Source organism: Melanotaenia boesemani, chromosome 24, assembly GCF_017639745.1.
Source record: "Melanotaenia boesemani isolate fMelBoe1 chromosome 24, fMelBoe1.pri, whole genome shotgun sequence".
Taxonomy (NCBI): Eukaryota; Metazoa; Chordata; class Actinopteri; order Atheriniformes; family Melanotaeniidae; genus Melanotaenia; species Melanotaenia boesemani.
The window spans coordinates 17,703,356-17,720,010 of record NC_055705.1 but is presented as its reverse complement, the minus strand read 5'-3'; the positions used below and the strand labels follow the sequence as shown (position 1 = coordinate 17,720,010).

Sequence of the window (16,655 nt, the reverse complement as noted above, 5' to 3'; positions counted from 1 at the left end):
TCACACATTGCCCACAGCAGCATGTGTATCACGTTTCCTGCGTGCCTGACGTGATGTTTTTCCCCAGCAGCTGGACATGGCAGTGAAGACTGGCCCAGCTCATTTACATATTGGGCGCGTGTCTACGCACGCTGCTACGTTAACCAATCAAGTCGGCGAATGCAGCAAACCACTCCCGCGCGGCAACTAGTGTCGCGCGCCTCATCAGCTTTGTAGTGGCAGACAAAAGTTGTAGATTTTTACCCGTCTATACTGTTGTTCCTTTCATTAATGCTTGGATACTTTTCTTTGCATTGCTGAGCGCGTGTCGAGCGGGAAGTTATTCGTAAGAACTGTCTGTACGCTACTGGATTAGCTGCTGATTAACAAGTTAACCACGAACACACTACGAACGTGGAGAAGTAATTGTTCTGTCCCCCGTGGGATTTAAACTTCAGCTAGTAGCAGCAGCGCAGGCTAATAGCAGGTAGTTAGCTCCATTATTTCAACTGGGTGGTTTGGTCACAATGGCAGCGGTGTGCCATCCACGACGTGCCTTGGTAGAAATACCTGCTCCTCAGCCCAAAATTGCAGGTAAGTCTGACTTGGACGCATAAAAGTTCCCTAAACGTTTTTAATTGCGCTCTTCATGAAAGATGCTCAACTTTGCTATCATGCTAATGTTATTGTCGCGCGCCCCCATTGCTAACGTTCTTTTAACAGATAAAAATATGCAAAAATTATTATCGAATGTTATCATTTTAAAATGGAATTCACGTTATGTTCTGCTTTTTTAGGAGTTACTATTTACACTGTAATATAAACATGAAGCAGTCTATTAAAAAGAATAATCTTGTAAATGTTTATATGTTATATTTATTTCAGCTCGTATGAGAAGGTCCTATTTGGAAATTCTTAGTGCTCGTTTGGCTCCATCTCCACTTCCAAGGTCGAGAAACACAAATACAAAGCGTCTCCAGTCCTGTAAGTACAAACCTTTAACATTATTGTGGGGTTGGTTTACTGATGACCAAATGGAGTTAGTAGTACTGTGCAGAAAAAACCTCATATTTTGCCTTCAACGAGCCAGACTTTTTTCTGAATAAGTGATCTTGACCAGTAGTTCTCCAGGCTTTTGGAAGGGTGTTCAAAATTTTTCTTTTGATTTTTGCAACCACCTACATGTTGCAAATTTATGATTTCATCAAATTTATTTAGTTGCAATTATTAGAGGTATAACTAAAAAGGTTACCCAAAAATGGCTACATTGCAAACATTGAATAAAAACTGTTTTAAGCCGTCTACATGTGATTTTCTTCGTAGTTTAGTTTCTCTCACCCAGAACAGACACAACACACTCCCCCGCCCTTCCAGAAATGTGTGTTAGTGTTTCAGGAGAGACTGAAAAGAAGTATGAAGACATGGAGTATGCAGATAGCTAGCTAGAAAGCTACTTAACAAGCATTAAGAGATGGTAGCTGAATGTAAGACATCTATTTTAACCAGTAATGCACCTCTGAAATGACAAAGAGACTGATTGTTCAACTCCTGTTCCTTCAAAAAGCCAGAAGAACTTTTCATGAAGACAACTTAATGAAATTACAGGAAAGTTTGTCTGAGATGGTTCGAACTGTGTTGAAAGAATAATGAGATGAATGAAGATGATAATTCAAGCTTGTTAGAACTGTACAAACTTGGTTTTGCTGTTAACGTTAACACGTTTTAGTAAACATTTCTCCCTCTTCCTTTTTTTCTTCTGGAAATATAAATAACTTGGGTACAGTACTGTAAGAGTATAGATAAATTATGAGTAAGACAGTCATTTACATTTTCTTTTTGACTAATAATAGAAGTTTTTGAAGAGATTTTTCTTTTTCTTTTTTAGTCTTGAAGCTGTTTTTAAGTCACTTTGAACTTCCAAGCTCTGCTTCACACATTTGTGTGGTAAAAAATCCCAATGTCACATTCATTTGCATTGCAGTGGACTTGTCCATGGGTGGGATGTGGAGAGGAAGGATAGACGAGCAGTGTGAGAAGATGGATGAGCACCCCACCCCACTCTCCAAACAACAGCTTGTACAACTGATCAGATCCCTCATTCTAGTTGAACAGGTATTCACCCCGATTACTCAAGTCCACTGAAGTTTGCTTTTGTGATATTCAGTGTAAATTTGGAAATTCAATATGCGTGTGTGCTGTGTTATCTGCAGAGCCATGAGCCCAGGATCATGGCATCAGACTTGAAGTATCTACAGGAAGACCTACAGCTCAAGAAGGCAAATGTTTACAGGTCCATACCATATTCACGGTTCGGCTCCAACAGGGACGCTCACTGCTACAGAAAAGCATATCCTCACCTGGTGGCTTTCAAAGTGAGTATCAGTGTTTATTATTCTATTTAAAAATTGCAGACTGACTTGTAATTAGCAGGAAAGTCATGTAGCAGAGTGCTTTAGACTTTTAAAAGCTGCTATGTCTCATTAGGGGTCACATTTTTGTCACATAGATGAAGTGCTGCTCCACAGGACACCGCTTTAAACTGCAGGTTTCGTTGTCATGTGAATATGTCACCTTCTCATTCACCCCCCTCAGGTTTCATGTCAGGAATGGGGTCAGGTTCTTTTGAGGAACAAAGAGTGGGACATTGTGTTGGAGTACTCCCTGATGGCGTGGCGATACACCACCGAGTTACCACAGTGGGACACGGCGAGCCACAACGCTCTCAAAGAACAATGCTACAGTATTCTGGCAGCTCACAGCCTCGCTGCTCTGCAGCACTACCGGCCCGAGCTCACCAGAGGACGGGAGCTGCTCAGGAGGTAACAATTCAGAACAGCATCTCTGCTTATGTAGAAATGAGCTGGAGGCAACACTTCATGATGAAGACGCCACATAAATGCCTCAGTTTGCCCACAAATAAATGCTGGTCAAGCATGACCTGATGTGTTGATACAATAATGAGTGAACTAAAGTTAGTTATAGGCTACTGGTTGTGAGTGATGGTCTGTAGGAATCTGTATAAAACTCAAGAATATTACATCTAGGATACCTCATGGTGGTGAGGCATAGTGCTTTCATCTCATAAACGTATCTTTGGCCGTTTACATCCTTCACTGGGAAGCCGAATTGCTCCCAAACAGGAGATTTTAAAGACAGAAGAAGGCCTTTAAGCTGTTACTAGCTTAACGTCCGCTAGCCAGAGGCTGTGCGGTTCGCCTCTTTTACAAACCAAACATTCTGCACCAAAAAAATCAGAGTACGGATACATGTACCATTATGCCCCTATCGAACTACAAATACAATCTACAAACTGTAAATACAGCGTGGAAAAGGACCATTAGATTGATAAATAACGGGCTAACACACAAGCTCTAAAATTTCCAGATTTGAATCGGCACAAATAAAATTAAGAGCAACTTCTAAGTAAAAGAATTTTTCAGAAAGAGAAGGTGGGTATAATTTTAGTGAGAAACTGAATAGAAAAAATCGATTATTGTAAATTATTTTAAAATTGTGGAAGAGAAAGAAATAAAATTGACTAAACAAAGAGGTGTGTTATAGAAATGAGGTAGAGGCGAGAAGTTTGAAGGCAATGTAAATATGTGTCAATGTTTGAAACAAGCTACCAAACTGGATATTTGTAAGTTGAATTTGCCTAACAGCTGGCTTCTGTTTGTGCATCCGTAGGCTGAAGATGGCTCAGCTGCAGAGCCAGTCCATTGTTCCCTGCATGGAGGAGTTGCAGAGGATCATGGGATGTACTGATGACTTGTCCATGGACACAAAATGATGTGACAACAGATGAGCAGCTGGATTCTCTGGAGTACAAAGTGTTCCTCATGTGATTTATGAATTGAATGGGCCAAAAACTTTTCCTTTTTTTTATTTTTATTATATATAAAGTAGTGTTTTAGAAGAACCACTACAGTATTCTTCCAAAGGGTGTGTTAGCTAGTTAACTAGCAGACTTAAATACAAGTATGTTTATAGAGGGTGTGTAAATAAAGGTGTGATGATCAGGTGATATGCAACTTCTCCATCAACCCTGCTTACTTTTGTAGGTATATCTTTCAAGCCGGGGAGGGATAAGTGCCTCGTAACGCAGACCTGAAAATGTGGCTGCCTGAAAAGCAGCTGGAAATGGCTGCAAATGCAATAACGCTTCTTTTAAAGCACACGGCATTTCAACACCAACTAAAAGCATCGCATGAAGATGACACACCTCAGTGATTTAATTTAATTTAGCATCTCAGTAGATTGTCTTGCAGCCAGTTTGAAAACTTTCTGCCTGTCTTTTTGTGGAGCATTAACTTTCTGAGAAATGTTTGGTTCAGATGTTGCTGGTAGCAGCTTCTTTAAATCCTCATGTATTTTTAGAACTGCATAGATTGTAGTTTGCATTGACAACTGGATTGTAAAAATTTGAAACTGCCTTTTTTGTGCTTCACGTGATTGTATGTTCTTTCTTTTCAGTGTTTGAATTTGTGGCCTTTGTCTTGACTAGTTTTGTGTCTTGTTAAAGACTTGTCCGTCATTTTTTGCACTGTCCTCGTTCGTCCTGAAAACTTGAATTTTGATAAAATAGACTCTAATTCAAATAAAGTTTACTTAAACAGCAGAAAAGCTTCTGAACGTGTTTTCATAATCTGCTGGCATTCGTCAGCTTTACTGTGTTGCATCTGAAACTTGCGTTGAGAACAAAATAACACGATCAATGGAAATCAGAATCATTAACCCATGGAGGTCTGGATTCAGAATCAAAATAGAAGTTGAAAGATCAGATCAAAGGCTGACACAACCTCTGGAAAACATGACAATTCAAAATGAGGTTCAATAGCGTGTGCGGCCTCCACATGCCTGTATGCATACCCAACAACATCTGGGCTCCTGATGAGATGCAGATGTTCTCGTGAGGGATCTCCTCCCAGACCTGGATCATGGCATCAGTCAACCCCTGGACAGTAGTGGCCTGCCGGAGGGGCTCTGGTACTGCTCCTTCTGCTCCTCCTTTTCACAAAGGAGCAGGTAGAGGTCCTGCTGCTGGGTTGTTGTCCTCCTACAGCCCCCTCCATGTCTCCTGGTATCTTCTCCATGCTCTCAACACTGAGACACAGCAAACCTTCTTTTACGACCCCAGGCCTTTGGGTCGAAGCTGCAGAACCTGCAGAGAGCGTTAAACTGCTGTGTGGCAGCACTCCCAGCATTGGCTGAAGACGTCCGCAAAGTTCCCTCCCTCCAGTGACCGGATTGGATGGCGACACTACCCGGAGGACCGCCCAGAGGGACTACTTGCCCATAAAAGCTGGTCATTGTCTACCTAACAGGGCGGCTGTGTGGTTGGGTAACACCAGTGCGCCAAGGGTGGCTTTGGTCTGTGTGAAGGAAACTGTGTGGAATTGAAAGTTAAATTGGTAGATGGTGAATTTGGAAGCTGAGCATTCTGGTTTGTTTACAAGGTGTGAAAAGACTCTCAGTTAAGTTTATTTCTTGTTTTCTCATTTTGTGCATCCCAGGGTTCCTGGTTGATTTTGATTTGTGTAATTGTAATAGCTAAATACCTGAAGAAGGACACTTTTCGTTAGATTATTTGTAATTGTACATATTTTGCGGGTTTTCTTTTCATAGGATCATTTCTGTTACCTTTAAGGCTCCCGGTGTGTTTTGTGACCGGATTTTGATTTGGATTTTGTGTAGAATAAAATACTTGTTTTCCATTTTACATTGGATCTTTATTTCTTTATTTTCTTTTGCTGCGTTTTCCTTGTACCCCTAGCGGGGAGGACGTAACACCTTCTTTCCACAGTGAGCATCCATGGGCCGTCCTGGATGAGCTGCACTACCTGAGCAGCTTCTGGGGGCAGCAGACATGCCTCATGTTACCTCTAGTGGTGGCAACATGTAAACATGAGGAAAAATCAGCCAGAAAGCATGAAGACCAGGAAGAAGTCCTGAGTTTTCACTCATGTCATACTAACACGGGGATCTCCAACTTTAATCCTCCAGGGGGGTATTTGACAAAGCGGGTTTACTAGTTTAGATGGCTATGTTAACTTAGACTAAACGGTAATCTTGGGGTTTCTGTTCCAAAATGGCTAATCTAGGCAAGTTAATACAGAAACATATGCTGTGAGCATAGCCTGTAGGGGTTAGGTTTTGTTCAGACTACACCCTACATATCTCCAGCATGATTTGAGGCAAGGTCTCCATATGCATGATCAAATCTTAAAGAAAAGAATAGACAACTTCTCTGACAATATTCTTTTATTCCAGTTTTTGTCTGGCAGCTCTACCGTTGCACGCTTCATTGCCTGAAAAGAGAAACACTTTGTTATGCGATGTTATCATTGATTGACATCATGTCTCCATAGATTTCTTATCTTAAGTTTTAAGCTTTCCATTTCCAGGTAAGCCTTTGCGATCTGGAGCTGTTGATGGAATTTATAGAATTACTTTGCAGTCATCTGGTCCCAGTTCTGATAATGTAACCCTCTGGGGTGTCCCTCATCACCGGTAGATGCTCAACACGAGCTCCAGGGCTGAGGGGTTGTTGCGGTCACCCCTAACCTGTCTTCCATCCCTCTGACATCTTCTTGTGGGCTCTTAAGTAGGTGTATCCCTTTGCAGTGACCCTACAGCAATATTTATGGAAATTACTGGCTACTAGATGATCTAAGGTGCAGCTTGGAAATTCTCACCTGAAGAAGGTTTTTATAGTTTGCTTTCACATGGACCCAGGTACGCTTAAATCTGCTTATAATATAATATAATATAATATAATATAATATACTGGAATACCCCCCTGGGTTGCTGTCCTGTCATAACATGTTCAGAAAGTTACATCAGTTGGATCATCTGGAGGCCATTTGAAGACCAAAAGTAAGTTCTATCATTAATCTTGCTGTCTATTTGGTGATATTAGAACCATGACCAAGAAAGTAAATTTCAGCAAAACATTCTGTCATTTTAAATTATTATTTGGCAAGCAAGACTGTGCTCAGTGTCCGCATGCCAGTAGCATGTTGCTATAGTTCATATATTTGCTGATTCTACGGCAAAAACTTAGTTGGTTATTCATATGAAGACACAGAATATTTCACGTGGTCCATGTTTCTGTTATTACCCAGGAGGTGAAATTCTTCATGTTTATCCTTTTTACTTAACAGGCTAGTAATATAAATAAAAAAAACTTCTAAATTCCAATTATCATTTTTTCTTTATCCAGTTGACTGATAAATTAAATGACAGTAAATGAAATAAACTTGAATTTTGGGGTCTCCTGGAAATGCTAAAAATTATTTTAGATCTTTTAGAAAAATATAAACTGCACACATATGCAGGTACCATTATAAAAAAAAAAAAAAAATTCAACCAAGTACTGTGACGAGCTTTTTAGGGGTCACATGAGTTTTAGCTTTTAGCTTAGAAACCTTGTCACATGTCAGCTCGAGTAATTGCATACTCTCCAGGCAAGTCTTATTTTAATGTGTTTTATTTATCTTGATGCAGTTTTTGGAGGGTTTTCAGAGATGAAAGCTTGGTTTTTCCAACTTTTAAGTGTTTTTTAATCTCTTGATTGGAAGGTGATGCAGGCTGTGATGGCTCATTTTGTTAAGAGAGAGATTTCCAAAGCACCTGGATTGGACTCTTAGAAATGGGCAATCATAGCAGATTAAGAGGATTAATGATCTTTGGTAGATTATTTGTGAGTTTATGCAGTGTGTGTGGGTTTTTTGTTTTGTTTTTACTCTGTTCTTTACCAATGTGGGCCACTAGATGGAGCCGATGTAACACTCTTCTCCAACATCTAGAGTCAGGATTGTGATTGTAGAGAAGGACTGATGTAAATAGAGAGGCAGCTGTTGCCATGGCACTCTGTAGAGTGGATATTAAGCAATTTCTGAATGTTATTTAGGGTTTCAGATAATGAATGAGAGGCTGTTGATGGAACTCTAGCAGTTTTCATATTTATTTATTTATTTATTTATTTATTTTTTAGATCCTTTCTTAGATCTTTTGAAATGTCTATAGTTTTTTTTTTCTGATTTCTTTATTTAAGGCTTTTCTCTAGTACAACATCAATACACATATTTGTTGGCATGGTAGTGTATTGTGGGATTTATTAATATTACAGCCAATGGGAACCTGCTGTAGGGTTCATAATGGACTACATCAACATGGCCTTTACAGAACAATCCTGGTCATCCTAAATTATAAGAAGTTGGGATTGTATGGAGGAGCTTTTTGATGTATACTGAATTAATCCTGTCCATCTATTCAAGATGTGCTCTCTTGTGGAAGCTACATTTCTGCTTAATTATTAGTAAAGTCACTTGTTGGAAGTAAAATAATTTTTCTTCTTTGGCTCAATACCTGCTTTTACCTTTTCCTGACTTGTGGTCGTAAAACAAATCCTGCCTTTATCGTTTATCTCCATCTTCACTGCATCTTGTGAGAGGAAAGTCCATAAAAGAGGATAATGTCTGGAATGTTTCTCTATTATAATCACTGCATATTTTCCTTTGTGTAGAGCTAATTATACAAAATAAAACAGAGCTCTGATCTATAAAGGCAGACCTTCCTGTTTGCTTCCTTTTCTATAAAAGCAAATTCCCTACTTTATATCAACAACATCCAAACTGTGCTCTTTTGTTGCATTTTTCCAATGCTTTTGTAAGTGCAGCAGATTGATCAAAATCTGGAAGTATAGCAAGAAACAAGCCACAACGCCTCATCCTCGAACAGCTCCTGCTACACCCTGATCACCACAGATGGATCACGTTCCCAAGGAGTTACTAATTCCTGCTGTTAGACTGTCAGGTTTACATCGTTGGCTTTCACTTCTAACAGCGTTGCACTGCAATTCATTCATCTTCAGACATCTAATAAGGGACAGATTTACACCTGGGATGCCAGGTGAGCATAATTAACTGTAACTAGCTGTGAGGATAGAGAAGTTGCATAAGGGATTTGGCTCGAATGAGTAACAGAGTGTTTGTACAAGACTTGAATAATCTTAGATCACTACATTTGCCTCATTGAGACTCACTTTGTGCAAAATGAGCTCATAGAAATGGGAGATTTTAGATGTCACTGGAATATTGAATACATAAATCTGAGAAGATCCCAGGAATTAAATACACCATTTACTTGGTTCTGGAACAAAAACGAAAGCCTCTTTCCAATAAAGCTGTTTGCTGCAGTTATGCAAGATGATGGAAATCCTAAGTTAAACTTTTAAGAATATCTTTTTATGTTTTTAATTTGAGGCCAGACACACACGATACGGCTGGTGAAACATCTCACAACTTATCAGGTTAATTCCCAAACAGGTCAGAAATGTTTCTCACTGTTTGATTTGCTCTCATTTGAAAAAGCCAGCATCTGTGATGTGAGGCGCCGTTAAGGCCAGCCTGTTTTCACTCCTAGCTTGTAACAAACTGATGCATTATGGGATCCTTTTGGAATGCACAGCGTGCCCCCAGGGTGGGACTTAAACTGTGGTCATGCAGGAAATGTAAGAGTTGCAGGGCAATGCGCAAAATGTTGGAAAGTTTTCAGCAATATGATGTGTTCATGCATTTTAATGCCAAATAAACTAGCGATATGCAGCTGTGAAGCCCCTGTGCTTCAAAGTGATGGTGGAGGGTCTTTGAAAGTGACTTTCGAGGGCTTTTAACCAAAGATCAGTATGTGAACAGCTTGGAATGAGAATATGTTGTTGATGTGGAGCAGTATGTGTTGGCATCTAGTCCCAGATAATGTATGTTTCCAGGAAAATTGTGATAACCAACAAAACAATCCAAACTAAATTCGGCTTGTATTACAGTAGCACTGCGCTCTAGTAAAAGAGTTTGGATGCTAAACTGACCTGCATGCAGTACAAACTGCTGCCCTTTAAAATAGTAGAATTCCTTCTCAACTCGTGGCTTGGAAAGGAGGATTTTGATGTATGTTGTAAAACAGGAAGCCGTGGAGGAAGCGGTGAAGTGGGTATGGGTGAGGAGTTGAGAGTTTTGGTTGTATTGGAGCTTGTTTAGAAACTGAGGCAGATGCTCTTGATGGTTTTGGTGTCAAGTCACAGTTCTAATCTTTTTAGTATCTTGACTTGAGATAAAAATGATCATTTTCTGATCTTGTGTAGTTTGAAGTCTGAATTTTAAGATTAGCATGTAAATTTATTCAGTGGCCTCTCCATCGGCTGCAATCAAACACTTAAATTATTCTTTTTTTTTTTATTTCTTTTCAACTAAAATTTTTATTTCTGTGCTGTTTTGGTCTTGTAAATCAAATGTTCTCTGACTGAAGCATCATTTATTTCTTCTTCCAGCAGATGTTCCCTTTGAGCAAAACCAGCATTTCTTTTTGTAATCTACAATAGTTGGAGTTTTTCTTTTCTTTTCTTTTTCCTCCCTGTTACTGAAAAGTGAAGCAATTTGTTCTGTGGCATAAGGTCAAGAGAAAAGAGCAAGCTCTATCAATCCTACAAACTGGTCCAGTTGGAGTCAAAATGTACTATATAGTTTTTATAAATAGATCTGTGCCTGTTTTTATTATTATTTTTTCTAGTTTAAATGTAATGAAGGCCAGAAATTTTATTTTAAAGCAGAAACTGGAGATTGCAGCTTGTATAGGACTCTGATACTTTGCGTGACTTGAACACCAAACATATTAAAATGTCTGACTGCTGACAAAGAGAGAGCATTATTTGGTAGGATGTGTCTCTGAGAATAAATGACCACGTAATGTTACCGTCCAAACTGATCACATCAGGCTGTTTTTTAGATGACTCAGAAACGTTTGACTCTCAGATTCAGACTCTCGGATGCTAATGTTTAAAATGCAGGTGGATTCTGTGAAGACCCAAAGGTCAACAAAGCAGGTGCTCATGAATAAAGAGGATGTTAAATATGCGTGAGGTTATTAATTACAAGCCTGATATTTTTACAAGGAGCTTCTGTGTTTTGTTTTTGCCACTTGGGCATGGCTGTCAATACATGTCTCTTTTCCTACCTTCCTCACCTTCTGCCTTTCAAGGTGGCCTTTTTTTTTTTTAAATTCTTGTCACATACAATTATTTTCCTCTTTTTCATATTAGTTTATTTATATATTAAGCTGCCCTGGTCAGAAAGGAACATTTGTTTTGTGTCTAGAGCCAAAATGGTAAGGAGGTTGCACCATGACACATTTAAAGCAGTTGCATTAATTAAAGGACTTATAAGTTCTACAATGACCTTTTTTTTTTTGTTTAAGATATTCAGCAAAGTTTCTTTACCCTGTAATTATGTCCCGTTTGACTCTTTTTGCATCATTGAAACTTCTGACTCAATTTCTGCTCAGGCTAATATGCATGTATGAGTCACACTTTAGCTCTGGCTGTAATAATAAGAACGTTGACTAATCAGGAGAGGACTGACAGTTATATATGGTTTTATAGTCATGTAAATATACACATGAAATATACACTGTCAATATTTAGAAACAACTAAGTCAAATGCAGAAACACTGAATAATGACTAATTACTGCTTCCTTGGAACTAAGAGGGAATGCAACAGCTAGGTTCTGCTAATCAAATGCATTTGATTAACTGATCATCAGCAAGTATGAGCACCTTTTCACACAATGCCAAGGAGGAAAGACATCAGCAATGATCACTGGGGCAATTGCTGCTGTCTGGGAAGGGTTATAAGACAATTTTTAAAAATGTGGAGTCCATCATTCTGCAGTGAGACTGATCATTTTCCAAGTGGAAAACATTTGAGACAGGTGCCAGTCTTCAAAGGATTGGATGCCCTATCAAATTCACCTCAAGGTCAGACCCTGCAACACTTTGAGAAACTGGGGAGAAAAAAAAAACAAAACTTATCTATCCAGTATGTTGCACTACTTTGCTTCCTCTCTTTGGTTCACTGGAGGGTCCATTTGCTGTCACAATGCAAGTAAGCTGATCCAGGGTTAACTTGCAAGGAAACTAAGGCCCCCAGTTTTCAAGCAGGCCAGAGAGACTGATGGCACCAGAGTGTGAATGCATGTTCACACTGCCTCAAACTATCCGTACTATCCATGGGAGCAGACCAATATGAATGTGCCCTCAGACTCTCCAGGGCTCAGGTAGCTTGATAAATATTAAAGTTCATGACAGTACGATTTTGAAGTGCAGCAGAAGAGGGCTTCTTTTCTATAAACACAACTTGACAGCACAGTTTAGCTTTGTAAAGCTGTATCTGAAACAAAAAATGTCCTTTTGGACAGATGAGACCAAAGTGGAGAGGTGTGTTCATAAAAATATTTAAACAAATGGCATATACCAACTACCAAGCATGGTGGTGGAAAGCTGGTGAGACCATGAACTTCAAATGTGGGGTCATCTCTGGCAGCTAAAGCTTGGTTGAAATTGGGTCATACAACAGATCCATGATCCCAAACACAGCAGATACAACATAAGGACTTCAAAAGAAAAAAAAACCAAGATGCTGCAATAGTCCAGATAGCTGTGAGACATAAAGAGAGCAACACATAAACAAATAAGTATTTGTTGTTAAATTAAGTAACACAAAGAAGGATGAACCAACAATCCTCCACTGTGATGTGAGGGACTGATAACATCATAGAGAAAATGGTTTATATATATAGTTAATCTGAAGCTGTATTCCATTCATTTTAAGACCTGGGAAGGACCAGAGGATGCCGTATATCCTGAAACCTAAAACGATAGTTGACAGAGGGTGTATTTTCTTTTACACATGATTTGACATGCACACCAGAAGCACTGAAATGTTTTTATATTTGCCCTTTTCGACTTGAGAGATTGTGCTTGGTCACTGGTGGCTACATTGTAAATCATTTAGCATCTGACAATGTGAAAAAAGGGGGAGGAGAAAACTGAGCACAGGCTTAGACAGCTGGTCTCTGAGAGCTTGAAATCCCATTTACAAGAGGTGCAATGTTGAGGGCGAGTGGAAATATCCCAATTGTTTTATCTTATCCCAAGATAAGTGACATCACTTTTGGTTTCTTTAATGTATCAGGAGTTACTACACTATTTTGACTTTTAAAAGTGAGTCACAGTTGTTGCTGAAGTACAAGTTTTAATATCTTGAGTATATCAGACAAAAACACATGAAAATTCCCTCTTGTGAGCGAGCTGCAGTATATCACACAGAACATAATAGCAGCAGCTAGACAGGTGAAGACCTGTGCTTACTGTGTGTGAGTACAGCAAGGGAGTGTGCGAAAGGCAACAGCGATGGACACTATAATTGCAGGTGGCAGGGTCTTAAAATGACCGAGGCGAGCCATAGACCAGCCTCGAGGGGCCCAGTCCCAGGGTCATGTGTCATTAGCTCAGTCTGAATTGGCGACAGGCTGCAGGAAAGCCGAGCGGCGGGGACAGCGATGCTGTTTTCATGGCTGATTGGAAAGCGCTGGCGGCCATTGCCTCTCCTCTTCGCCTCCTTTCCAAGGGAATAAGCTCCATCCAAGCAATGTCTGGCAGCCAGAAGATTCCTCCCACTCCTTCAGCTCCTCTGCCAGATGCATATTGAGATGACATAAACCTTATTTTGACTAGTTCATTCTGCTATATGGGAATTTCAAAGATGCAAACTTGGCAGTGTTGACTGTAATTCTACGCATAAATTTAATCAGTTTCTACATTAGTCTGATTCCATTAAAGTTAATTTAATGAATTTAAGAAAATGCAAGCCTGGAGCTGCTTCAGCCGTGTGAATGCAGGAATGTTTTTAAATTCTTGTCTTGTTAAAAAGTGATTCAAAAGACTGAACTTTTTGTGCACGGTGCATACTCTTGCTCAATCGTGGTGGCGATCCTGTTTTAAAATTAGATGATGAGTCACCGATAGGCGTGAAAGATGTGGAGTGAGAGTTAAATTACTGCCACAGAACCTGAACACAGAAGTGCTGATAATGCTGGAAGTAGAAGACAAAAGTAGAGAGCTGTCAAGCTGGGAAGCTGCACAGCAAGCTGGGTGAAAAGATGATTACAGGCAATTATGCAGCCGCAAATGCCCTCTAAGGGGAGACCCTCTGTGTTTCGTAGGTTGGCCAGGATGGACGTACAAATAGCCATTCAGCTGAGCGTTTGCTGTGTTTTTATGACAAGTGGTGATTTGTTGTTTTGCATGGGGTGGTATTTCATAGCATCAGGAGCTTAAGTTTCACAAAACTTTATACTGAAAATACAGCTAATAATGAAGGGTTACGCTGTCATGGTCAGGACAACCATCACTTGTGGTTGTGAGTCTTGTGCTTTTTGTGAATCTAAGTGTGATTTTATATCACTCTTAACATTTTGCGGAATCTAAGCACAGTTAAAAAAAAAAGTAAAGTACTACTTTACAGTTTTGTAGCAGTTTTTACCTATAAAACCTGAAAACGGTTAATTCAACAGTATGGTGTAAGACAGCTGTTAGAATTTGTTCACATGTACACATCTGCACATATTCATCTAAAGTTGTGCATAAAAACAAATTCATTAATTCTCTTGTGTGAAATCACACATAAAATGTTTGTGAATTTTGTCGTGAGAATACGATTTTAAATTCTCAAGAATTTACACGGCTTTGAAGAAACAGAGCTATTACAGTTCATGAAAAGCCCTTTTATAAATAAGTATAAATAATATATATATATATATATATATATATATATATATATATATATATATATATATATATATATAAAATCTCTTTTTCCCTCTTTAAATGGTGATAAATTTGTAAAAACAAAAAAATTGATTTTGTAGGATGAGCAGTAAATTTGAAAATGTGAGTTTTATGATTAATGTCTGGAGAAACATAACATATTTGCAATTTAACAATTTCTTAATTTAATAAACAGGAGCAACGTTAGCATGTGGAAGGACCATACGCAGCCACAAGAGCCTGGCACCTCCTCCTCAGGCTGCTAACCAGCCTGAGGAGGAGGTGCCAGGCTGACTGGTTGCAGAATCTCACCTGTCTCTCTGCACCGAGGTTTTATTTATAAATATATATCTATATAGACTATAGTATATGAACAAACTGCTCATATTTATTTAAAGGTGGTTTGTCTCTTATTTTTTCACAAGGATTACAGACTGATGGGAGACGTGTGGGTGATGCTCTGATCTGGATGTACCTGCCAATATACAGTCTGAGCATGATGATTAAAATGCTGTATAATTCTGATGTTTTTTCAGCGGTGGTGTTCCTCCTTTATTTTGATGCAGTGGTACAGTTTTACCAAATTTAGTTATATTTTTTTTATTCATTTTAAATAGAGATTTAATTCTCAGATTTAAAATTTTTAATTTAAACAAAGAAAAAGATTTTTATGCATTCAAGAATGAATCACTGAAATATCTTATAAATATCCAAACACTTTGTTTTTAAAGGATTTTCTACATTGCAGACAGCTTTGAGTTCTTTCTGTAACAATAGCATCATTTGGATCAGTGAACTCTGGACGTTTTTTCTAAAGGTTTTCTGATTGGTACATGTGGGATGCTTTGACTGAAAGCAGATTGTAAAGTATAAGAGGGACAAGTAGATGTTAGAGGAATGAGGAAAGGGAGAGATGAGGGAGACTGAATGAATAAAAGGGTGGGGTGAGAGCGGCTTGATGAATGGATGATGGAGGGGAGAATGAGAAGGGTAGGAAGGGTGTAGTTTACAGAAATAAAAAGTGTTGAATAAGCCAATTGTAAGAAGGAGGTGATTAAAGGTACAATCTTGCTCCCTGGGGCGAGTACCCAGATACCCCTAGCCAAAGTAATCATTGTCCTGGGTAACCTGGTCTTAGTAGTTTTCTGGTGGGATTGCTGCTGTGGGGTTGGGTGGGTGGTTCTCGGGCACCCGGGTCTCTGGATCCTACACTCAACTCAAGCTTGGATGGCCGGTGACTGGCAGGGCCATTGGGCCATTGTCCCTGCCCCCTGTGGGTTTTTGCTGTACAGCTAGAGCAGGGGTGACCAACGTTGGTCCTCGAGAGCCACAATCCTGCAGATTTTCCATGCATCCCTGCACCGACACACCTGACTTAAACTAATGAGTCATTGTGCAGATCCTTATAGGCTGTTGGATCCATTTAATTTGAGTCAGGTGTGTTGGTGCAGGGATGCATGGAAAACCTGCAGGATTGTGGCTCTCGAGGACCGACGTTAGCCACCCCTGGGCTAGAGGCTCTAGCTGGGGGCCTTCCTCTGCCCTCCCTTTGTGTGGGTGCATGGCCATGCACTACACCCACACACACACATACAGTCACTGTGGTGTCCTACAGGTTTAATCACATTAATGTCATATGTTGTTGCTCATGTATTTCTCAGTTTGTTTTTTTGCAGGTGCTCCCGAGGATTATCATCTTTGTTTTCCTACAGAGACCTTAAGATGTTCTCTGTTAAGTTTAACGGGTGTAGCTGGTTGTCTTTTTTGTTTTGGTTTTTAATTGTAGAGTTGCTTATCTTTTTGTATCTTTGTCCTCTTTTTCTTTTTCTTTCTCTTTCTCTTTCTCTCTTCTCCTAACTCTTCCGTTTTGTTGCCCCTGCCAGGTCCAGCATTAATATGTAATTCAACAATAACAAATTAAAAAGTAAAGAACACTCAACTGTCAAGATGAGTTTTATATACACAAAGTTTAATTTGCTTTATATCCATTAAGCTCCCGCAATATTTATATGTTTA

At 39.4% G+C, this 16,655-nt stretch overlaps 2 protein-coding genes across 2 annotated transcripts in view; both read left to right on the top strand.

Annotated features, from left to right (window-relative positions):
* Window positions 1-152: 152 nt before the first annotated feature.
* LOC121635726 lies at window positions 153-4,596 on the top strand. The gene is made up of 6 exons (XM_041979038.1): window positions 153-573; window positions 865-963; window positions 1,961-2,091; window positions 2,190-2,351; window positions 2,572-2,798; window positions 3,667-4,596. Exons 1-6 carry the CDS (start codon window positions 507-509, stop codon window positions 3,767-3,769), a joined length of 789 nt encoding a protein of 262 aa, XP_041834972.1. The 5' UTR covers window positions 153-506; the 3' UTR covers window positions 3,770-4,596.
* Window positions 4,597-6,796: 2,200 nt separating this feature from the next.
* The window catches only part of LOC121635881 (interleukin-1 receptor accessory protein-like 1), a 393,288-nt gene continuing 383,429 nt past the window's right edge, over window positions 6,797-16,655 (top strand). The window contains exon 1 of the mRNA XM_041979267.1: window positions 6,797-6,855. The gene's annotated coding sequence lies outside the window, so the exon portion shown is untranslated. The remainder of the gene's footprint in view (window positions 6,856-16,655) is intronic.

What these genes read in the sequence shown, in the direction of transcription:
- LOC121635726 (XM_041979038.1), top strand. Translation starts at nt 507, where the DNA reads ATGGCAGCGGTGTGCCATCCACGACGTGCCTTGGTAGAAATACCTGCT. An exon ending in CTCACCTGGTGGCTTTCAAA is followed by an intron (nt 2,352 to 2,571) that starts GTGAGTATCAGT and finishes CACCCCCCTCAG; the next exon opens with GTTTCATGTCAGGAATGGGG. An exon ending in GGACGGGAGCTGCTCAGGAG is followed by an intron (nt 2,799 to 3,666) that starts GTAACAATTCAG and finishes GTGCATCCGTAG; the next exon opens with GCTGAAGATGGCTCAGCTGC.